This window comes from Salarias fasciatus (assembly GCF_902148845.1).
Source record: "Salarias fasciatus chromosome 7 unlocalized genomic scaffold, fSalaFa1.1 super_scaffold_4, whole genome shotgun sequence".
NCBI lineage: Eukaryota > Metazoa > Chordata > Actinopteri > Blenniiformes > Blenniidae > Salarias > Salarias fasciatus.
Genome location: NW_021941229.1, coordinates 19219506 through 19238716, shown reverse-complemented (window position 1 = coordinate 19238716; position 19211 = coordinate 19219506). Strand labels below are relative to the sequence as shown.

The 19211-nt window shown below is 41.3% G+C and overlaps 1 protein-coding gene across 1 annotated transcript in view; it reads right to left on the bottom strand.

Moving 5' to 3' along the window:
* adamts6 (ADAM metallopeptidase with thrombospondin type 1 motif, 6) overlaps positions 1-19211 on the bottom strand; it is a 57762-nt gene that overhangs the window by 9852 nt on the left and 28699 nt on the right. Inside the window, exons 14-21 of the mRNA XM_030084773.1 lie at positions 16662-16725; positions 13343-13445; positions 12014-12147; positions 9061-9184; positions 7584-7664; positions 4321-4484; positions 2107-2245; positions 264-393 (exon numbers count right to left, since the gene is read on the bottom strand). Of these exons, the coding sequence (XP_029940633.1) occupies positions 264-393; positions 2107-2245; positions 4321-4484; positions 7584-7664; positions 9061-9184; positions 12014-12147; positions 13343-13445; positions 16662-16725 (939 nt within the window). The remainder of the gene's footprint in view (positions 1-263; positions 394-2106; positions 2246-4320; positions 4485-7583; positions 7665-9060; positions 9185-12013; positions 12148-13342; positions 13446-16661; positions 16726-19211) is intronic.

Sequence of the window (19211 nt, the reverse complement as noted above, 5' to 3'; positions counted from 1 at the left end):
TGTCATGCATGAAACATTTTCAGAGTAACTCTCAATCTATCCACTTTGTGAATGTTGTCTTTACTGTTTATTGTTTCAAGAAGATTTACTGTCTAGATTACGAAGCATCTTCATCCAACAAAGGTCACTGGATTTGACCTTTGATCTTACATCCTTTAAAAACATGATGTAGACAGGTTTATAACGGCAGGACACAAAATGCGTGTCTGGAAACCTTGGTAATTATTGGCTAGTAAAATTAATTTCGCCTGAGCATTACGTACTCTGGAGGACATGGCTCCGTGTTGCAGTCTCTCTGGTTCTCCGGTGTTTTGCTGTCTGGGTCGCAGTAGCTGTTCTGCACCACCGAGTTGTCGTCCAGCCTTTTGCACACCACCTCCTGCTTCTGAGAACCTTTGAGTTAAAAAAAAAAGAAAAAAAGAAAGCGATCAATAAGAGCCCAGGTGATACAGAACATTAAAAAAGTCTTCTGGAAACAGTGTGTCAAGTGCTGCATTTGGAGCGGAGGACGGTATCGTTTTCAGTCTGTCGTAAATCCAGACATGTAAATTCCTGATTCTTTGTAGGATATGTTGGCAAATCACTTTTACAGAGAGGAGAGCTCTTTTCTTTGGCTTCTGTCAGGGAGAGCGAGGGCTACCGTATCGGTGTCACACCTCCCACTGCGCGAGCCTCCATACTTTCTGTGCATGTGTGTGTGTGTGCCATACCAGTTAAGACAGGGTCTGTTTGGACCCTCATGGGACGTATCCCGCAGCAGACTTGTCTGGCAGATGTAATGAGATATGGATGTGTGTATGTGTGTGTGTGTGTGTGCGAGAGTGAAGTATAGAAAACCTGCCCATCTGTGCTGGACGTGAAATACAGTGTAGAGGAGCAGTGCAAAGCAAGGGGTGGAAGAGAAGGTGTTTTTCATAGATTTTACTCCTGTGATGTTATCCTAAACAACACTTGGTGATTAGCTGAGCTAGCGCCATCAAACGGGTGTGTGATTGAATAACATTTTAATGATTTAAAGCTCTGTACAGTCAGAGAGACACTGTAGACACAAATTAGATCATTTAGATCAACAATGCTCAGGCATGTTTTATGACGCTGGAGGATGGCGGGTGCTCCCCCATTTAAGGTATATCTTTGGAACCTCTGCTCTGGACTTGAAAATCCTTCCTCAGAAAAAAACCCACACGCTTATTCAGTTATGCTTTTACAAAATATTATAAATCCGTCCAGGCCACGCTTGACAACTGGGAAGAAACACTATTTATTGTTACATGAAACCCATTGCTTTTGGGCTAAAAGGTTTGGTTTAGTCATTCTTGAGGCCGTGGTCACCATTTCACTGCGGTTTGGGATTTTAAAATGTTTGACTTTGTAGGACAAGCGCTTTGGAATAGCGGCTGCATCTCTGCACAGCGCCGGTAAACCAGAAGCTATGCAGAGCAGCTCATTCACAGAACTTGCACCATATTCATTTCTTTGGCAAATATATGGAAAAATATACATACTGAATTTATTAGACGGCTGAATCTCCAGCTTTAACGTAATGATTCTGCTGAAAACCCATCTCAAATTATAATCTCGGGTTTCTGCACACTGCTCTTATGTGCATTTGCGGAATTATTGGATGGAGAGGATTTACAGATGGGCACACAAACACACGGACAAAAGTATGTATGCGCTCGCATGCAGACACTACATGTTTGAAAAGGTTACAATGAATCAAAAATAATATAAATACCCAAATTGTGCTGTGGTATTGAAGACCAAAATGCTTTGCAGGCTCTATTTTAGAAAAAGCACCAGACCTCAGCAGTACGTTGACACAGAGAGTGTGAGCATTGTTTCTATAGATTATTCAGTTTTGTTTTGGTTTTTTTCCAGACACACGACGGATGCAATCAAGAAATAGATGCTGTGGTTCAATGAAGCACCTATGTTTGAAAACTATGTTTAGGAAGAATTTTCTTCTGTCTGTAATGTGAGGCTTCAAACTCTCTTCGTTCAGCTAACCCTCAGAAAGTCTGGGCTTCTGTGCAAGTCACTGGAAAGAATCACGTGATAACATCAGGACTTCTCATGAGGAGAAAAAACTGCAGCTTGGCTTACCTCCAGCACAGGTAGCAGAGCATTCAGACCAGGGCAGGTGATGCCAGGAAAAGCCCACCTCATTGTCGCCACTCCCTGTGCGCTGTATCGGCACGTTGAACTTGTAGCGTATTCCCAAGTTTTGCTCCTGAAGGAGGACCTGCAAAGAATGAAAGTTGCCTTAAAGTGATCGCTAAGAAAAAAGCAGTAAACTACTTGTCACATAAGTATTTCCATCCTTGCACTTTAATTTTTTTCATACTCATGCTTTTGTCAACTGTACCCCTCTTTGACTTATTGGTTCAATCTCTGCCTGATCAGCTTATGTCCCTCCTCCAATACTCCTTTCTTTTTGGAATGTGTGTCTGATCTCATGCCTTCACTGTGATTCTATTCCATGTGTTTCATTTCCCTCCGATTGTGTATACAATGGTGCATTCCTGCATTGGGAAAATAAGTCCTCGTCTCTCAATATAAGTCAACACGCAGATTCTTGTAAACAGAATATCATATTATGACAGATATTGCTTTCAGCACTAAAAGAAACATGGCAGTTCCTTAGCTGGCAAACTGCACATGCTAAGCTAATTAAGTCCATCAAATTTCTTTTCAGCTGCAAGAAGATTGGTTTGCTGCAGACTATATTTCCATGGAAATAATCCTTCTTGTGTAGATGAACAAATGACATGTAGGACGATAGAGAAAGGAGCGCACAAGACATGTTGAAAGCAGTTCGTTATACGTCTGACTTGTGCACCTACCTGTCACCCTTCCTGCTTTTCTTCCTGTCACTCTCAACAGAAACACTATCTGTTTGGTCTTTGCTGTCTCACACCGAGTTTGATTCCCTTTATTATTTTTTTTCCTGAACTTTTTTTTTTTTTTTTTCCTTTTTTCGGTTTTGGAATATCGTCTAAATTAAGCGTCAACCTTGTTTGAACTTTGTGTGCCTCGGGCTGCAAACCTGAAACTCCTGATAGTATCAGCTTCATCACTCATGACAGTAAAGCTGTTTGCAAACAGTGGTAAATTTAGACCTGAAGTAGTCAGGGATCACATTATAAATATTTTAGAGATATGTTTTTGGCCAACCAACAAATCTAAGTCAACTTTTCATGCTTGTTTTTTGGACAAACTCCACTCCAGAGGTATATGTCTGTCAGGTTTGCCCCTAAATGCTCCAATGTGTTCAGCAACTATTTTCTAACGCTGTCTTTGTGCAGTTTGTTGCTGAGTAGGTAACTGCGTTTTGGTAAAACCAGCTGAATAGGGCAAAGAATGAAGAAAAGCAGTCATGTCAGGGGTGTCACGTAACCAACACAAAGAGCTAAAAGGCTGTAAAAAAAAGTTTCTTGCAACTAAAAAGGACAGCAGAATTCAGTAATAACTCAAACCAGGCTGGATTATTGAGGTTCTGTGGGGTTTATATTAGTCTGTTGGATTCAGAGGAGGACTGAGGAAACCAGACTCTGAAAGCCACAGAGAAATGGCGAGTGGTCAAGCGGCCAGTTGCTCGTCTATTCCAGTGGTGCTGTGTGGTCTGGTATTTTCAGCATTCATGTCAAGACAGAAACCACTGAGTGCTACAACAAGAAAAACCCTCAGCTGCCTCACATCAGCTCAAAAAAAATGGCCTGTCATAAAACATTTTAAACAAGATGAACGCGCTCACACTAACATGTATGTGATAGGCGATGAGCAAACCACCACACAATCACACAATAACGCAGTTGTTCACCAAACCAACTGAAATCACAACAGCATTTTTCCTCCACTATCCACATTTGAGTGGGCTTTTAACTTAAACCGCTGGCCGGGGGTCACGTGAGGTTAGCAGCCAGATGTTGAGCATAAGCAGCAGGACACAGCCTGAAATGGACATTATTAACAAACTGATGTAAACACAGAGTTGCAAAGCACAAGGAGTCATATAAGGTCATTCAGAGGTTCTCTGCATACTTCCATTCCTCTGGTGGACAGTAAACCGGTCTGGCTGATAGCTGCAGGATGATATATCTAAATGAACATTAAAAAAGTAGCTAAATCAAAGTTATCTATTTATTCATATCTATAACCTACTCAGAGCCACCAACTAACAAACCAGGTTTGTTTCTGCAAACATGACTTTTGAGACTTGGATTGCCACTTAATCAGGCACACTTTGGACTGATATGGCATTAGGACACATTAGGAAGTTTTTAAAGTGCTTAGATGTGAAAATCAATACTACATTACCATCACAACTAGATTTTCAGTGGTGGCCCCCAGCGCTTCCAGGGACTCCGGCTCATCCGTGGGTCTCCTGTAGTGGAAGGCCGTCCCGGCGATGTCGAACTTCCTGGGCCAGTCGATGGTCCACGCTCCGTTGATGTAATAATCGTCGCCCTCGGATTTCAAAGCTGAGGAATCACAGACGGAGGAGAAACTTTCAGAGAGGCTGAAATCAAGAGCAGACGGGAACAGTAGCAGGAGACGATCTTATGATTTGACGTAACTGCCATTGTTCGTTCTCATCATCATCATCATCATAATCATCATCACCCTCAGCCTACTGGATGTCACCGACAGCTCGCTATCTCAGCAGAAACACGGCGCCAACCGAGACACACGTGCACCGACACGTACGTGCGTCTAATTAGGAAGGAGAAAGAAAACAGTTCAGGTGAAAGCCTGGATGAACCCCATGCCGCTGCTCTGTGTGGTTGTCAAAACAAAAGCCGGTCTCCAAGCACAACAGATAGGAAAATATCCACTTTCACTCCATTGAAACAGAGAAGCCATCCAAACACTCACTATTCCGACTCTCTGGCTCATGTTCAGCAGATCCCCCCCCTCAGCAGATTCTACATATGCAGCGCAAAGAAAAGCTTTTGGCTTTCTAACTCATCAAAATCCTATTTGCTATGTTTTATTTTTAGAACATTTTACAGTGACTGCACTGTGCTTCCAAACAGCACATATGATAAAGTGGTCAAACTAATTATTCTTAATCAAGATTAAATACAGAATAATAAATATAATAAATTCAATATACTTTAAAACACACAAACTGGGACAGAAACTAAGAAAACGCAATGAAAGAAGACAAACATGATGAAAAGTTGGTTCAGAAAAAAAATAAATAAATCAAATCAAACCAGTCTATTTAACAGAGATAACAGAAGGGATTTGCATCAACAGAGAACTAATCCAACCTAAGCAAAAAGAACCATCTTCTGAAAACCTCCCCACCCCGCCCACCCCCTACAGACACTATGAAACTAAACTATTCATAAAAAAAAAAAAAACTAATCACACATTAATAACTAGCGAAACAACACGACACACAAATGTGTTTCTATGTAGAAATCAAAGCCCATGCTCCCCCCCTTTTTCCCCCCACCACTTCCTGTGGGCGGAGCTTGAAAGGCCACCAAGCATGTGAGGTATTTACGCAAGCAACAGGAGATAACGGCGTGTCTGAATTCACTGGCAGACTAAATCAATATTAATGTTAAACCAAGTGACAGCTGTTAACTCGACTGTATGCAATTGTCAAGTTGAAGTAAATGGACTATGTCATTATTTACTAAATGTTAACAATAACTGGACGTCTAAACAAAACCGAACTCGTAGCGTCGGATTAAATTGATAAATGTTCAACACTTTATTGGAGAAACGAAAAAAGAACAATACAGACACGCAATATTCCTGTCTCTGTAATATGACGCAGGCCTTACTATCAAAGGCTCAGGCAATGCTACAAAAGAAATATATTATGATCACCCAGGTCAGCGATTAAATTCATAATATAGAAAGTTGGTTCCAATAAAAAATGAAATCCCACACAACATGCCAAATTTGCACTCATTAAACTCTGAGATCGAGACATCACATCCCTGGTAATCCTGCTGGAGCAGGCTGCTGTCACCACGGCCCCATAAATATCTGACGCAGCTCTCTGGTTCAAAGTGTGACTCCTGTCGTCGCTCAACACCATCTGCTGTAAATTCAACATGCTGTCACATGTTTTTCTCATGTTAATGCGAAAAGCAGAAAAAGAAGAAGCGAGACATGCCTAATTGAATCCAGTTCGCGTGATTGTTTTGGTTCTGATGCTGCGGAGTGTTGTCAATGATTCTTGTTTAGTCTGGAAGAGGAGCCGACGGGGCCGGTGGCAAGGCATGCATCACATATGTGAAGATTCATGGATTTCTTTTTTTTTTTTTTTATTCCCTAGCTCTGCTTTGTGGCTTTGCGTTTGGCAACAGGAAATTAAATGATGCCTTCTTCTAATTCGCTGTTGAAAAAGACACAAGAAAATGACTGGAAATGTGGTTGAGGCAGAGCTGAGCAGCTAATGCGAAACAGCCTGAAGTAGCACGGCTTCATCTCGCTGCAGCAAATGAACGGATTCACAGAGATGGGGGGATTGATAATGAAATAAAGATGCATATAGTTGTCAAATCTGGTTTCCTAAAATACATTCTGTGTGATTTTCTAATTAATTGCAGCTCATCTGAACAGGGGGGTCGACCCTGGGGTACGAGAGACTACTTCTAAAACATTTTTAATCAATGATCAAACAAAACTGCTGACAAGGCCATTTCCATTGTTGCGATCAGTATTGTGTGTCAGCAATTTGAGTCATGACTGTAAAAAACATAAAACATTTCTGAGTTATAAGTTGTCACTTTCTTAGTTTCGTGACTTGAACTTTACATGGAATAAAGAAGCAACTTGCGAACAACGACTGGAAATTGCACCCAGGATGCATCACGCAGCTAGCAAGGAGGTCGTGGCATTGATCGCTCAAGCTGGAGTGAAGAGTGAAACCATCGTTTTGGGATGGAGAAAGGCCAAACTCTTCAAAGCTGAAGAAAACGTGGAGGCATCTGTGTTAGCGTGGGCACACACTTTGATGGATCATGTGACGCACTTCAAGTCTGCTCAAGTGGTAAAATGAGCTGTATCCAGTAAGCAAAGTCCAGTAAACCATTTACAATGCTGAGTCAGAGGGATAGTGCTTAATCCTCCTCCAGAGATGGCGGAATTGTTTAAAAATGACGCAAAAGATGAAGAATCCGATGATTTAATGTTGCACAGTGGAGTAGGACACTCTAGTGTTGTTTTGCAACAAAGGACACTCAGTCTCGATTCTTCAGGATGTTGCAAAGTGTTTTTTGGACTAAGGGAAAAACTTGTACCACTGATGCAATGCTTTTTGTCATTCAGTCTTTTGTTTTGGGAGGTTGAGGTGATAAAAGTGGCAAAGGTATCTTTAAGATAAGGTATCAAGAAATAGTTTCGCTGTGGTAGTGATATGAATGCTGCTGTCTCAACTGACGAGTAATCACCTTATTACAGCATGAAAGTTTGCTGCGCAGCATTGTTCTGCAGGTTTGAAAAGTTCTGCCTGTCTGCGCCTTAAAGTCGCATGTTAAAAATACAACATTTTGAATCGCTTTCAGGACCGCATCATTTTTTTTCCACAGTCAAGAGCAGTGCAGACCACTTACCGATGTAATTCTTTGATATGGCAATTTCTCTGATCTCAATGTGAACCGATCCTTTTGGGATGTGAACCACCTCCATGTATCCTAGAAGACAAGAACAGACATTACTAAAGGCACTAGGGTACACGTCTCTGTAAACTCCCTTATACTCATTTCTGTGTGACTTATTTTACAACACAAAGTGGACATAAAGCTGCACATCACATGAGGTAGGAGTGCATATACAATAAATACCAAATCACCCAAAAAGGACAACGCAACCCTGCAAGAGGACAAAACAATCCCCTCCTTTTTTTTTTCTAGTCACACACACATGCACACACAGTATTTTTAGATGGTTTACCAGCCATACCATAGAAGGAGAAATATGTTTTCTCTCTCCCTCTCCTGCTCTCTATAGACGACCTGAGGCTATAGCCAAGATCCAGTCTTTTTTTTTTTTCCTCTACAACTCCTGATTTCTTAGCTGTATGACGTAATTAATGGTAATGATAATATGTCTTGATCCACATTCTGACAGCGTAATGCTAAACAGCCAAAAACACACGCAGTCATCAGGAGGTGATAAAGGCCAAGATTGTGCATTTCAGTGAAATATTATCTTCCTGGCTTTCGGGATGTTTTGGCATTTGAACTGGAACGGCTTTGCCAGGAAGGAAGATGATTACGCTGCTCGCTGTGAAGTGATCTCCGGCGACTTTTACATGTGCCGCATGCGGTCATTAAAGACAAACAAACAGCGCTCGCCCTTCAGTTGAGGAGACCGAGGACAGCACTGACAAGATCACACTGCTGTAAAAAACGAAGACTTCTTCAATAGATACAGACTCGTTACGAGTGCCTTCAAATAACAATACAGTGCAATACAAATGCATGCACGTTTTAGTGTTTAACACAGTGTGGTTCAGTACAAAGAGTGTTGGTAATGAGTTATGACGTTGTACACATTTACTAAATTATTAAATAGTAATGTGGTGGTAGTAGTAGTAATTCACTTGAAAATACTAAATTTTCAATATGAGGAGCTGTTGTCTTTGTAACCCCCTCATCAAGCTGACTGCAGGCTAAAAACTTACTGAACTCTTCTTTACTGGAGGATAAGCTTAACATTAAAACGAAAGACGGCAAACTGTAAGTGGTGTATCTTAAGATGGATTAAATGTTTCAAAATAATTTCTTTAGTTTCAGCAACTGTTAAGTTAATTCCTCAAGAACTCACTTTTTGTACAATAGGGTAAAAATGTAAAAAAAGAATGAACACTGTGGTCAAAAAAAGAGAAAAAACCTTGATTGACTGCCTGATGGTCACACAGTGGTGCAGTGGGTAGTCCCTTCACCACATCGTGAGAATGTTATGGGTTTGAATCCGGGCAGGTTTTTCTGTATGGATTTTACGTGTGTTCCCAGAATACTTTGTTTTTCCCCTACAGTTCAAAAACATGCATATGAAGGGGTAAATAAAAGGGCAAGAGGGTTTTACCTCCTCTGGATAAAGAGTCATTGAAGAGCCCCTCCGTGGCCTCGCAGGTGCTGCCGTCGCCTCCACAGACCCGGCATCGGTCTTCTTTCGCGTCGGAGCCCAAGATGTTGTCACAGCCTACGTGCTACAAAATCAAAGAATTGAAGTGAGCATTGCTTTTAATCAAAGCTGGGCAAAGGATATAAGTTTGTTATCAACCTGAAAGAGTCAAGCTCAAAGATTTCTTTGTTGTAAACTTGTAGATTCTCTGCCTCTTTCTAAAAACACACCCATCACCACCCTTCGGATCACTAAAAAAATACTTTTTATTGTTCTGAATTCATGCAAAAAGTTCTATAAAACTGGCACACATTAGCTTGACTAGGTTTCACTGCGACGACAAGACCTTGGCATTCATATCGATTAAATAAACATGATATAATGTGCTAATTATCGTGCTTTAGAGGTGCTGCTCAAAAGAATTTGTTACCTTTGGATGGAGCCAGACAAGGTTGTTTTCTCCTTGTTCTCTCTGTGCTAAGCAAAGACAACCAGCTGCAGGCTGTAAAAACGTAACGTTCAACTGTCTATAGAGTATTTCTGCTCAAAATGAAGCGACTGACTGGCACAATCTGGGGGATTTTTGAGAAAATTACTTGTTTATGTGCTAATAAATTACATCACCAGGTTACAATGTGTATTTTTCTTTTTATTAAAGCAGCATCCACACAGTCCCTAACAAGTACAGTCCTCAAATATTACTTTTCAGTGAAGCTATATCTTCATATTTAGATCAACATATTTCAAATCCCAGTTTTCTGCCTTTTCAAAGTGACAATGTATCGCCTTTCTCACTGAATCTTTCTTTAGTTTCAGAAGACTGGAGACATCCAATGACGCCTGGCATAACTGTGGGAAAATGTGACGACTGTTTTCTCCCATTAATAACATTTTTATGGACCAAACAGCTAAATAAATAAATGAGAGAATAGTCTGCTGGGTTGAGCAATTACATTTTCCCTTTTTATTGACAATAAGACAACATAAACAAGCACAAAATGAAATGAGACAGGACTGATCAAAACCAAATGCAGCAGCACAGCGAGACAACAAGCTGCACTGCATGCAATAATTAAAGTAGCTGTTGGCTGCAGCTCCGTGCTGCTGTGTCTCGAGCTGTATTTCTCCAATCCTCAGCTACAAAGTTTCACATTACTAATGTAATTGTTTATTCCGTTATCCACTTTTTTAGGTTCACTGGGGTCGGACAGTGACGACCATGAGAATTTTTCTTATTTGAAGTCCAGGTCGAACATCTGCGTGTGTTAGTTTGCATGTTCCTCCTGGGGGTGAATAATTTCCACTATTGCAGAATGGTGTTGTCATGGTTATCGCCGTCATTGGTGGTGTTCTTGAAAGTAAACAGAAGATAGCTTCAACCTATCATTATTCTCACTACAGATAAACGCCCGCTTCTTACAGGTTATTGATCACTGTAAGCTTAGAATTCAAACTTTTCTTTGAATTCCAAAGTTCCCCATTTAAAAACCTTTGCTTTTGTTCCAAAGAAGAAAGTGAGTGAGTTCCTGATGGAGAAAGTTGGAAAGTTGAATAGAAAGAGTCGAAAATAGTAACAATAAGTTTGAAAAATATCATAAGTTTAGCAATTTTGAAGCCAAAAGTCAGAAAAAGAGAGAAAAATAGCTCGAGTGTTGGTGATGACACACCGTCGGACACTTCCACTCTGCTGGATCTCCTTGTTTCTTCCCTCTCGATCGCTCACTCCCGTCTCCCTCTCTCCCCACCACATGTGCACAGCATAGCACTTTTAAACGTTTTTGAGAGCTTTCCAAGCAGACAGTGTTCCAGAGATTTATCACCGCGTGGCAGCGGACCCGGCGAGAGCCAGCCTCCGAAATAATACGGCGAGCTGGATTCAGAGTGGAAATAAACCTGTGAGGCTCCTCTTGGTAGGAAATATTCCACCTCGCGGAGTTTTCTTCCCACTAAAACACACATCATGTTGTGTTTTTATATTAGAATCGGAGTAGTGTCGCGGGCACGGAGGTGGGTTTTTTTTTTCTTTTTTCACACCAGACGGGATTCAAACTGTACGGTCAGGTGGAAGTCAAAGCAAATACTTAAGAGAAAAAGTTATTTCAGCTGCATTTCAGAAAAACTTAGGGGAAAAAAAACCCCTTATCTTCAGACACAGAGCTATACAAAATCATGTATGCCCATGAAAACAAAGACAGCAGCTGCTGCTAGCCCATTTCAATAAAGCCTTGTTTTTAAATCAGCCCTTTCAAAGATATAAAATCATCATTCAATAAAAAAAACAATGATTTCTGTGTTTTATTTACCACAAAACAATCGTAGCTCAAGCTGCAGAGAACTGATAAGAGTCAAAAGCGGATATTTGAGCAGCACTCGATTACAATCTGCAGCTCAAAAAGGCCTGATTGTTCTTCACTGGAGTGAACAGTGCTTTTGGAAGCTGTGTTCAAACAAGCTGTGTAGAAACCGGCACATGTTGAACGCTTACCAAGTCAGCTAGTGGAGCGGCAGAAGGACAATCTATCACTTTTATGCAACGGTTCAGGATTGTGAGGTTCACCAGGATGATCCCAGCTGACAATGGGTGGAGGCAGGTTAAGTTCTAGACATGTTACCAGTCCATCAGAGGGAACACACAGAGACATAGACAACCACAAACGCTCGTATTCACACATATGGGTAAGTCATAACTTTGCAAATATGCAACTTTGGGTTCTCCGTCTACCTGGCAATAAAACAGCATCTGAAGATTTTACTGGGCTTGCACCTCCAGCGCCAACTGTTCTTGATGATCACAAGGCCTTTTCAAAATCCTCCATGTATCAGACAGTTTCAATGCACATATTCTCACCTGGACTACATGACTGAGAGTCTGTGGCACTGAGCTGACATTCGATGGCAAACACTGCTCCCTTACCTTACATTCTCCATTGATGCAGATGTCCAGAGAGTCGGCCTGACATCGGGTGCCATCGATGACTGCAGGAGAGCGCTCCGTGTAGAAGTTGTATCCCTCCGCCAGGCAGTTCAGTGCACAGGGCTTCACACCACCTGCATGTGAAAAAATAGCATGCATGACTATCTAAACATCATCCAGCAATGAAAGAGAGAGCTTGATCTGAACCCTAACAGCAGGTGGAGGCCAGAAATCACTACTGTTGTCCCAAGCTCTGGTCTGATCGCGTTCTGAGGTGTTGACAATGATAATCATGTGGCGGAAAGTCAGAGGTGTTCGCATCTGAAACCCTGAACCTGACCTCGCCGAAGCACTGAAGAGAGCCGGCGCAACCTGCCAACAACAATTACTCCGACATCCGCGAGGAGGTTATCTGCCGTTTTTACATGACAGCTCGTAAAAAAAGGCAGAAGGTGATAGATGTGACTAAACAGGCCCCCTTTGATAGAAATGAGATGAAACCCAAGCTCCCCCATCTCCCTAAGAAAATTCAAGCTGTGTTTACATGCTTCAAACTTTATCAGGTTTCTTTGAGGTGTTTGTGTTTTAAGTTAAGTGGATTTTTTCCATGATCTGCTGACATCAAGGAGAGAACGAGGCGAGGCCTGTCCTCCAAAAACTCAGCCAAAAGCACAGTAGTAGTTTCACTAACTCCGACTCAGTCACATCGAACTGAAACACGGAACCCCAGTCCTCTTTCTGTGTGATTTAGTTTTTCTTGACCCTGTATCAAACACGTGGAATCTTCAAGGCTGAAGCAGTAACTGTGGCTGGGCCCGCTCAGAAAACAGGAATCCAAAAAATCCTCCTGCAGACAAAAAAGCTGAGGGGAAGGTTTTGCAGATAAGCAGCTTAGCCTAGACACAAACCAAATGTTAAATAGGTGATCATAAGATAAGAGGGGGCTCGAGTCTGAACTCACAGCATGCACAGTCCTAAATAGATGGTTTTCCCCATAATCTGGCAATTGCTTTTTTGAACTTCATCCATGTGATCCTTTCAGGCTCCTTTTTTATAAATTGTGAAGTCTGACTTGGGTGGCCTCATAATCTTGAAGGTCAAAGTGTTTTCAAACAGTTTATGTTGCTTGACAGTAAGTATTCTCACTAATCTTGGTCACTGCACATCGTCATCCCGATATTGCATTACAGGTTAAACGACCCCAGATATATTCAGGCAAAACTGAAAGTGAATCATTGATCAAGTGTTTCTAAACCAGTTTACCTGTTAATGTTCTTGTGTTTTAACCTGTGTTGAAAGTAAATAAACTTAAACCTTTGATGAACTCACCACCAGTATAAGGCTTCCAGTTGTAGTACTTTCCACGAAATGGCATGTTATCAAAATCCGCACACTGCTTCTCTCGGAAATCACGAGATCCTGCAGGACAGGCCTGCAAAATACAAACAGAAAGAAGTGAATTTCGGATGCTAAAAGAACGGGTTTTCCGCTCATGTTTCACACTAGTGAAAGCACTTTTCCCTTTCACTTGCTTCGCTTTTGCTTTTTTGTTCTGAAGCGAGCTTTTCTTTATTGTCAGTTGTGATGCAGAAAGTTGTTATTCACGAGGACAGTGGCCATCTGGAACCAGGAACAGACATCTGTGCCTCAGGCCGTAGCTATGTGCATAAAACAAGGTGCATGTAAATATCTAAGTATTGCCAAGGCTGTTAATGTTGTTATCTCAGTCATTGTTGCCACACGCTTTAACGATTACAAGTAATGATGGTCAAATTAGAAAGGGCCCAATGACAACTTGCAGCCCAGCGTGTTTAATGTGTGTGTGTGTGTGTGTGTGTGTGTGTGTGTGTGTGTGTGTGTGCCTGGAAACGAGGCAGTTGTTTTCATTTGTTGTGCTTGAAATAAAATTTTATTTTGCAATAAAATTAAAGTATCAAAAAAATGAGCTCGCCCAGGTGGTGTAATCTATCACGGTGAAAGTGATGAAGTTAGCTCACACAGGTTGTAGCAGGGAAAAAAGAAGAGGTGATGGATAGAACAATAAAACGTCTAAACATCTGAGCCCACATCAGAAAAATTCACAGGGAAATCCATATGATTGGTAGTAAAGAACAAATGTTAAGCTTTAAGCGTGGGGATATTCAGGCTTGCGTGTTGAGTAAGAGAGTTATTTGCACGGACAACAGGATTATTAACAACGGGACCGAGTTCATATAAAATGTCACATTTTATTTTCAGGCACTAAAACAGACTTGTTTCTTGGAAGTCCTCATGGAGGGCGGTTGTGTTTTGAGTTTGGAGGGATCGCTCCAGCGTGGGTTTATGGCAGCTAATGAAGCATATCTCTCGGCCGGGGTAATTAGAAACATAAACAGAGCCAGGGCAGGCTGGTGCAGACCTGGCTGCTCTGCTCTGAAGCTGGAGATGTGGGATGCCACTCGCCTGTGTGTCTGAGCGGATACTACTCCAGTAAGGGGAGGGTTTCCAGAAAAAAGGAGAAGAAGAAAAAAAAAAAAAAAAAGGAAGAAACACTTTACGGGTTTGAAAAGGTCCTCAGAAAACCCCAAAACACTCTCCCTCGGGACAAATAAAAGCTCTCAGGTCAAAACTGTATTTCACATGCTGAAAGCGTTCCGTGTCGTGGCGGGCCGCAGAGAGGCCAGGCCACTTTCATTACCACTCAAGTGTTTCGCCAATATGGCAGCTTTAAAGCTGCACATCAAACATGCAGATCAATTCAGAAGAGACAGAATAATATTGTTGCAAGTGTGCGCTGAAATGGGATTTACATGTGGCAACTCGTGTTTAAAGGGAAGAAAAAAACCCCACCATAATCACATTACCAAAGCTGCGTAAGCAATATGGCCATTATTAACTAGTTCCATAGACTCTATAAAGTACCAGGTGGTGAAAAAAACAGCAAGAGCAAGTTTAGAGTTTCTATAAATACCTCAGTCTTCAGTTTTCAGGGCTAATCAAATCATTGAATTACAAGTGGACAGGAGGCAGAGGTGGAGGTGGCGGAGCTGAGGATGTTGAGGTTTTCAGGGGAAGTGACCAGAATGAAAAGGATTAGAAATGAGCACACTGGACGGTTCGCTCGTTACTGGAAAGTTTGGTGGGGAAGGGAGAGAGTGAGAGAGACATGGTTGGAATAGATTTTTTTTCTTTTTCTTTTATGTAGGAGAGATGATCACTATGCAGGGAAAGAGGATGCCAGGGACGGAGCTGCCAGGCAAGATTAGAGGAGGAGTAAGGAGGTTCATGGATGCAGACAGAGGACATGAAGGAGGAGACAGAGGGCACTGGAAGAACATGATTCAACTCCTCAGGAAAATGCGAAAAATAAAAGAAGAGGAAACTTCATGCTAAAGTAGCCAGACCAGCCCCATCAAACATCTGGCCTCTAAAGTAAGAGAGGAATACAACAAATTTCATGCATCATATCATGCAAAAATTATGATGCAGTCTGCAAAAGCAACGCCATGAGGATATGAGGGTCTTCAGATAGTCTGAAAAGCTTGAGGCAGATTAATTTCAAATCATCTACTTGAGGCAATACATCTTCATTTATTCATGGTAGTATATAATGTTGAACAATTAACTGCAAACAAGTGAATCAAATTTATTGTTTACCTGTTTAAAATGCAGTGGCACTATTAGTCAGTCACTCAGTAAGCAAGTACGTAAGATAAGTAAGTTCTGTGAGCATTACCAGCATTGTTCTCATGTTTTAATTTCCTCACAAATCAAAATCAAATCAAAACATCTCAATTATTACCAACATTTTTTCTTAAGACTGGAGTCGACAATTTATGGTGTTAATGTCCAAATTCTGTCGAGAATACTTGCTTTTCAACATATTAATGTATGCATGGCTCGGGCGTGTGTCCTGCATTCCCAGAGAGAAACCATAAAACACACCAGGACACAAAGCAATTCATCAGTCTGTTCATGATAGGATGTGAGGATTTGTCATCGTATCTACATCTGGCGCCTTCTTTCATGCACACAAATTTCCTTGGATAAGGTGTGGTCAGCGTGATGAAATAGTGGTTTGAGGATGTTATTTGTTTTCCAACAAAAACACTCAGTTCTTGCTCCAAGCTGTTATTTTTAAGACTTGTGGTTAAACGTCCACCAGGGCCCTAACTATTTCAATTTTCACCTAGTGAAAAAGGGCCACCTAGAAATAGTTGAACAGAGGGTCTCCACTTGCAGCCATGTTAAATATTTGTTTAAAACATTGCTCCAGACCTCACAAAAAAAAAAAAAAAAAAAAAAACGGACCGTGAATTGCTTTTCATGAAATACATTCTGAAACTGTCATCATCGTTTGACTTGAGCAAAATGTCACAAATAATATGTGAACTATAAAGTGACAAAGAGGGAGAATAAAACCCAGAAATCACCGGGGGGAATATTGAATCACCGCCTGTGCAATTTTATCAATGTGTGTGCTGGCTTCCAAGCAGACAATATGTCAAAAAGCTTAAAGGCGGCGTGATGCTGCGAGCCGACGCGCGGCCCTGTAAACCCTCCTAAGATAACATGTTCTGCAGGGGAAATGTGGACCTGCTCAGAAGAGATTCAGCAGTTTTTGAAGCTGCTCAAATAAAACATCCGGGGCAAAGAAATAGAAACTTACATCAGTGTTACATGATCTGTATCGCTTCCTCTCTCCAAGACAGTACTTGCCTCCTCCAGATGGACTGAAAGACACAGCAGCATGAAATGAGTTTGGAACGGGAAAGCACGAACTTTAAATCAGGCGTGGAGAACTCAAAGTCTGGAGAGAAAAAGTACAGAAATCATCTCTGGTATCTGATGAGAGGGTGACGGATCAGAACTGAGGAGTCAAAACCTTTGTGAATATCATAATTACTTGACAAAAACACATCTTTTCAACTGCATATCATGCATAAGTAATTAAGATCCAAATTAAAAAGTAAACATTAGTATAAAAAAACAATAAGTGTCAGGCAGTTATAATGAGACGCGCTATCTTTTGAAGCTAAAAACCTACAACTTGTAATGGTCAAAGGATCCCAAAAGCTATGAAACATCCTAAATTTAAATCTAAATTACATGAGGAAGTTCAGCATTCAAGCAAAGATTACTACCTGGCATGAGAGTGAGAGTTTAAACTTTGCTGCAAGAGATTGGCAGCCCAGCTTTACTTACATTTTAAAACATTTATTTCATGTGTTTTTGTGATTTCATAAAGGTGGATATGGAATACATTATTATAGCTTGTTGCAGTTTAGAATTCCGAGTTGTTTGTGAAGTTGCATAAGTTGTTAAAAAAAAAAAAGAACTGTCATTTTGTAGTCTTTAATTCTGAGTTTCAATTCAAACAACTTCAAGGACTCAAGGGTTGAGGCTGCATGGAGCGCGACATGTTAGTATAAACACTGTCTGAATGTTGCTTTAAGAGAACAATTTCAATGACTCACACGTACAGTTCTGCGTTTGAGCTGTCTCGAGGTATCAAACTGATGTCAGGGAAATATGTTTTAATTTCTTTAAAAAATAAAAAGCTGCTGCCATTTTCAGCGTAGTGATACATTACGCCATATGTATGTAGAATCAGAAAGAGCGACTGTCACAAAATCTTGAATTCTGGGACAATTCAAACCACCAGCGTTCCACGGAAGCAGGGAGTTGCTCTTTTTTTGATCCAAAGGTGGTGTGGTAGCACTATCCTGAACTGCCAAATTCAGGGAGGTCACCTGGATTCAGGCGTGTTTCCATCCTCATTTGGAAACACAGTGATTTCGTATATATGACTGAGTTATGCTAATGCATGGTTTAATAAAACAAAAGAAATATTCCCTCTGCCAACTACTGGTAAGCAGAACACTGGTACCCTAAAAGGCATTGTCTTGATACAGGACAGCTTCAAGGACGCTCACCAAGCGCTTCATTTTCAGGAGCTTTTTTTTCAGCCAATCCCCCCAAAAAGGCCGTGCCTATAGCTGTTGACCAAAACCAGACTTAAAAAAAAAAAGTCTCTGCCAGAAGACAAAGTGTGTTTGTGTATGTCTGCATTTGCTACTTTGCTGTGTGCCAATGATTCATTCATGAAATCCAAGCTGCTCTGAGAGCTTTTAAGTGTGACGTGACATTTAGGTTTGGGAGAAGGCAAAAGTCTGTAACTCTACTCACTCTTTTCTCCCCCCCCCCCCCCCCTTCCAGTCCTTCACTACACGTTTGATGCACCTCTGAAGGCTTTGTTTTCCCCTCTTCTATCGTCTCCTTTTCTCCACTCACCTTCGTTACCCTTTTTTTTCTTTACTTTGGGACTATTTCCACAGCGCCGCAAAAAAACCATGAGACAGCCTCTGTAATGAATGTGTTGGACGCTCGTCTGGCTGTGTTATTTCTGCCTCCCTCACTCCCCTTTTGCACCGATGCCTGAGCAGCAGCGATCACCTTTCACAGGTGTTCCACATTATGTCGCTGCCTTCCCCTCTCCTCTTCCCCCTTTTTTTTTTCCTCTTTCCCCCTCCGAGTTCCTCCTGGCTCTTTCTCTTGTCTCGCTCCATGTTTGACATAATACTTATCTCCCAAAACAAAGAAATGAAACAGTGGAAGAAGGATGTGTCTGCTTGCCAGCTGAAGATGCACCACTTCATGATTTGTCTCGCCAGGAAAACAAGGGAGGCTTTAAAACTAATGCACACTTCACTGTAATCTGTGGGGGGAGTCCGCTGTGTCTTAAGTTATTGCTCACACTTCTCAAGCACCTCAACTTTAATTTACAAAGAGTCCGAGGAAGGTTTTTGCAGATTATTCAGCAGGTTTTCTACAAGTAGACTTTTCCACTTTTACTTAGTTTTGGAAACTTTTTTTTTTTCTTTTTCTTGGATTTTTGTGAGATTTTGCGCAGGCAATAACGGCCCCTGGAGGATGAAGTTCACTGAGCCCGACGCCGATCGCTACCTCACACGCGAAGATGCACATTTGAGGTTTTGACTGAACAATTTGATCACTTTGAGCAGACAATCATTATTCCTAAAGGCAAAGCATCAGGTTTTAAAGGTTTACACCTGATAAATCAATGAACACGTATCTGCATCAGCTGTATTTCATGTGATGTGTTTGCATGTTTTCATTTGTGATTTGAAAGTCAAGCACATGATTGATGACACGCAAACATGGAGACAAGCTAATCTTGTAATTTATCTCCTCTTTT